The sequence below is a fragment of the Triticum dicoccoides genome, chromosome 2B (assembly GCF_002162155.2).
Source record: "Triticum dicoccoides isolate Atlit2015 ecotype Zavitan chromosome 2B, WEW_v2.0, whole genome shotgun sequence".
In the NCBI taxonomy this organism is placed as follows: domain Eukaryota; kingdom Viridiplantae; phylum Streptophyta; class Magnoliopsida; order Poales; family Poaceae; genus Triticum; species Triticum dicoccoides.
In genome coordinates this window covers 125,982,769-125,988,171 of record NC_041383.1, presented here as the reverse complement: position 1 = coordinate 125,988,171, position 5,403 = coordinate 125,982,769, and the positions used below count along the sequence as shown (strand labels likewise).

The following is a 5,403-nucleotide window of genomic DNA, read 5'->3' as shown; positions in this document are numbered from 1 at the left end:
GGGGGGGGGGGCTTTTCTGTTTTTATTTCTTTTGTTCTATTTTTGTTTATTATTCCTTTTCTATTTTCTGTTTTATTTTAGTTCCTCTTTTATTTTAGTTTTATAACTATAAAAGTAGTCCCTAATTTAGTGTTAGTAATTAGCTACTACCACATAAGTTTGGGCAACAAAATAAATTAGTTTAATATTTTATCTATTGTAAAAGGCATTCAACTAATTGTCTTTGCTACTGTTTAAAACATTTTAGATTATTTTACACTTTTATAAAAGTGTGGTTTCTCCATCATACTTACTTATGCATTATTTGGCTCACTCCGAACATTTTAGTTTCAATATTTGAAATCTTTTATTGTTTGCTTGATTTTGAATTTGAACGCGAATCGGTTTCGAACTAACGCGAGATTAGCAACTATAATCGAGGTGACGTGGCTTCACTAGCAGAGGATCACTGTAGCTTAATTACCCGGGCGTCACACATAGCGGCACATAAAAGTTTGTCATTGTTAAAAGGACTAGAGGTGTGCCATTTTAGCGTCATGCTATTTATTTACATGATCAAATAGTTTACTTCTTTTTACCAGAGTCACGAAACGTGCCACAAAGTCATAATTGCCAAATGCAGCTAAGAAGAGTAGACTCATATGCCATAGCCAAGACTTGTAAACTTTGGGTCTTCCCATTGGTTTCAATGGGGGAAATTATCACTGACAAGAATTCTCAAAGAAGGTGCTTGCAAGCAGTTTCGAAGCATGCAAACAATGTTATAATGTCACTCGCTGCAATGATACAACGATCACAGGGGACCATGGAGCATAAACAGTTAATATTACTTCTTTTCTAATATGTGGAATATCGATCATTTTAATGAATAATGGTCATCACTTCGTAACAAAGGCATACAGTAGAAGTGTAGAACTGCAACAATTGTCACCTTGCACAATTTAAGATCGATGTCAATCCCAATTTCATCGTGAATGCTAATAGGCAATGACCAGAGGAAATAGCAAAATGATCATTGGTTTTATATGGAACAATCTTAAGAAATATCAACACCAATAGTCACTAAGATAAGATAAATGATGGCAAACTAACAACACTGACTGTTTTCGTGCTATTAAGAGGCTACACAAATTATGCAGATTATAATTGAGAAATATCATACGGCTCACAGATACAGGGCAGCAAAGCAAAAGGGGGAGGTATAAATATACCTCAACAGAACTGCGATGGTGCGTTCCTGTCCGCCTAGCACTCCCTCCAAAGACTAAGAACGAGAGCTGGGATGATAAGAAAGCAAACTGTCGCGTGCATACCAAATATCCCCACATCCTCGATTACAGAACCGACCATTTCCCCCAGAGATATCGATCCCTTCACATGTGGCGACATCATCTCTACCAGAAGACCAGCGAGCGCTAGCAGGATGAAGGCCAACTCCACGACAAATCCAAGCACCGCTGGGCGCAGAAGCCTAAACAAGTGTGCAGCTGACTCCCCTGTGATTGCTCCGAAGGCGCTCTGAGGACAGCAATTTCAACAAAACCATACTGATGGACATTAAATATGGAATGGTTTGGAAATGGTATGTTGCAAATGAAGTGATGAACACAAATGAAAAGAACTACTCCTCCTCCTACTACTACTCATCATCAGGACATCCTGAACTACGAAATTAATTAGACCACAATATATATGACAACTTAATTAGAACATAATGATAACACTGGCCTATGTACAGCTGCAATTCGACAGGATTAAAAATCACAGGGAGTTAATTTGTACGATACCTTCTTGAATCCCGAAGTGGATCCAGATACAACTGCAATCACGTAGGCCACGCACAGGGCGCACAGTAGCAGGGCGTCAAGCGCGAGCAACGCAAGGAGGGCCCCGTACATGACCGCATGGAGGAACAGGAAGGGAGCGGAGCCCTCGCCCCAGGCGCGGCGCGCGACGACCTCTGCAGCCGTGGCCGCAGACACGATCCACGCAAGCGCGAAGCCTAGGTAGATGAGGGCAAACTCCACGACACGGAGGACGAAGGGGAGGCACACGAGCGCCGGCGCCACGACGACGACCCGCGCCGGCGGGGGCGGCGGTGGCGGCGAGGGCAGCACCGCGACGACGATCTGCGCCGGCTGGGGCGGCGGCGGCGGCGGCGGCGGCGAGGGCAGCACCACGACGACGGTCAGCGCCATCGATCGGTACGGGAAACCCTAGCTCCTGGAAGCTTCTCGCCCTCGGAGGAGGCAGAGTGGTTGGGTTGCGCAGCGAAGGGCAGAGGGGTTTGTGGGAAATGGGGATTAGCGAGGAACAGGGGAGGGGTTTTTGCGGCCAGCTGTCCGTCTTGCGGGTTCTGTTCTAACCCATTTCCACTAGTGGGTTCGGGTTTTACCGGGTATGCGGAAATAGTGAGTGCCCCATTCGAGCCAGTGGGTGAAATGTTAAACTTTGTTGCCCATTTTTTTAGGAGAAACTTCAATCTATTTATTTTCAATTTTGGTAGTACAAAGCTAAGGGTAATGAAAATAACGATCAGATCTGTAGACCACCTATCAAGGAATACTTAACGAGCCGAAGACGCGCCGTTGTCATCACCCCTCACTCATCGAAACCGGGCAAAGCTTGTTGTAGTAGAAGTCCTTGTTATAGTAGACAATCGGGAAGTCGTCGTGATAAGGCTCCATAGGACCAAGGCGCCAGAATAACAACCATCGCCGATAGAGAAAGTCGTAGATCAGAAGGATCAAACTTATAAACAACCAAACGAAGATGAACGGAGACCGGATCCAAACAGATCCACCGAAGACCATAACCGACCAAATCCCGTGAGATCCGATAAAGACACACCTCCACGCGAGGATGCTAGGCACACCATTGGGACAAGAAAGAACGTGGGAGACATTATTCCTACCGAGGAACATCGTCGCTGCCACACAGGCCCAACCAAGACGCGGGATCTAATAAGAACGAGAACGGGTTCCCTCCCATCGGCGGGGGTGGCCAAGATCCTCCACACCTCCATGGCCCAAAGGCCATCGGAGATGGGCTGGACCAGTGGCGATGTCGACGGGAGGAGACGGAATGGCTAAGGTCTTTTCTTGTTGCCGAATTTCTTTCAAAAGAAATAAGATTGGAGCTATATTGAAATAACTATGGATGCTCACACAACTGAGCTATGGCGATGAAGAAGGACATCCAGAACCATCTGGTTCATTCTGATTGTGCAGAGCTTGTGGATGAAATGTAGTGAGGGTTTGTTAATTTAGTAGCTACCCCTTATTCTTAATGATTGATCAAATATTTATAATAATTTTGGTCATCTATTTAGCATTGTGCGCGTGAAACTAACCTCATGGCTTGGCCATAAATATAAGATGGCAATTAATTTTGTACACTACATGGCAAAAACTTGTTGCATATGCCATTTGTTAAGTTTCCATTTTTGTACACATAATAGTTTTAGGCAATTTTTTTATGGAAAACGCTTGACATCATCCGGTGGATCTCAAGCGAGCATGCGCCGGCTCATTTGTACAATGCTTGTCCTGCCCGCGGTTCCTTTTATGGGTCAACACGGCCCCTGCTCGTTGCTCACTGTCCACTATGATGAGTTTCTGCAGTGAGGACTCTGTTGCAAAAACTGGAACAAGACCTCTAATTGTAGAAAAAATAAGTTTGCAATGAGACCTCTGTTGCAAATAACTGCAATAAGACCTCTGTTGCAAAAAAACTGCAACAAGACCTCTGTTAAAAAAAACTCTTTGCGAAAATTTCTGCAACATGACCCGTGTTGCAGAAATGTTCTGCAACACGCACTAGTAGGAAAACTACTTTACATGAGATACATTAGTCCCGATTTGTAAACGAACCGGCACTAATGTGACCGTTAGTGCCGGTTCCAACGGCTAGAGGGGCGGGCATCATTAGTCTCGGTTCGTGACACGAACCGGGACTAAAGGGGTGGTGACAGGGTGGTGTCAGGCTGGGGCCCCACCTGTCCCTTTAGTCCCGGTTCATGGCACGAACCAGTACTAGAAGCTCACCTTTAGTCCCGATTTGTGCCACGAACCGGGACTAAATGTTTTCCTATATAAACCCTTCGTCTAGCCCGCGATCGAGCTCTCTGTTCTTCCCCTTTCCTCTCCTCTCTGTTCTTCCCCAAAGCTCGAGCTCATCCTTCATTTTGCCCAAAATGTGTCAAGATTTGAAGGCCCCCCATCTATCCAAGTGATCACAAAGGTTAACAACTTTGTCCTTTTATCTCTCATTGCTAGATTAGCTCTTGCAATGCTCTATAAGTATAGTGATTTGTGGGTTTTTAGTTTGAGAGTAATTATATGTGGTTGTCAGGGATATACCCTGCGGTATGACCCGGCCGGAAGTATGACCCGTCTGGACTTGGCGACTCACTAGTGACCCGCCCTGACTTGGCGACTCACTAAGTGACCCGCCCGGATCTCTCCACTCACTGATAACCCGGCCAAGCTAGGTGACTCATTGGTGACCCGACCGACGGGTTAGAGGAGCGACAAGACTCGGAGGCCTAGAAGACTCAAGGCTCAGAAGGCCGACTCATGTTATGGTGGGCCGGTTTAAGAGAAAAGCATAAGGAATATTCCCTTACAAAGGAAGCAAGACTAGGACTCCACTTGTAAAAGAGTAATCCTAATCCTACTAGGACTAGTCACGTAAGCCGCCCCTTCAACTTATATAAGGAGGGGCAGGGCGCCCCAAGAGGGACAAGTTTTCACATGTTAGACAAGTTAGGGTTAGACAAACAAGTCTATGGCTCTCGAGATAGAGCACCCTTGTAATCGGTATCATCATCATCAATATTAATGAAGCAGGATGTAGGATTTTACCTCCACTGTGAGGGGCCGAACCTGGGTGAAACCTCGCGTCTCTCATCCCGCTCAACCCCTCTAAAGCTACCACATAGATGCATTGGCCTCACGATTAAGTCCTCGCACTAAGGACATCTGTCGTGACAAATCCATGACAGTTGGCGCCCACCGTGGGGCCAGTGCACGGTGGTTTCGAGTTCTTGAAGGGCAGCTTCGAACGGATCAAGGGATACGCTATGGGCCGAATGACCAAAAGTCACCGCGGCAAGCTCTACATAGACGATGCAGGCTGGGGCCCCGAGGTCGGCTCAGTTGAGTACGGGTACCGGGTCCCCTTCGGTGGAATCCACGTCTTCATCGGCAAGATCAGCGAGCCGGGCCCTGAGCCAGACATCTGCACCGACATCATCGAGACGGCTCAGCATGCAAGACCCGCCCGAGCTCAGCCCGCCGTGAAACGCGCTTTCGTGGGATGCATCCATGGAGCGGAATTTGGTGAAGGATCTATGTCTGGCGGTGAGACGACCATCTACTCGGATGGTGAGTCATCCACGGG

The 5,403-nt window shown here is 46.8% G+C and overlaps 1 protein-coding gene across 1 annotated transcript in view; it reads right to left on the bottom strand.

The window, feature by feature from the left end:
- The window catches only part of LOC119367350, a 15,236-nt gene extending 12,956 nt beyond the window's left edge, over positions 1-2,280 (bottom strand). Inside the window, exons 1-2 of the mRNA XM_037632885.1 lie at positions 1,788-2,280; positions 1,212-1,518 (exon numbers count right to left, since the gene is read on the bottom strand). Of these exons, the coding sequence (XP_037488782.1) occupies positions 1,246-1,518; positions 1,788-2,198 (684 nt within the window). The 5' untranslated portion in view covers positions 2,199-2,280 and the 3' untranslated portion in view covers positions 1,212-1,245. The remainder of the gene's footprint in view (positions 1-1,211; positions 1,519-1,787) is intronic.
- Between the last annotated feature and the right edge of the window lie 3,123 nt (positions 2,281-5,403).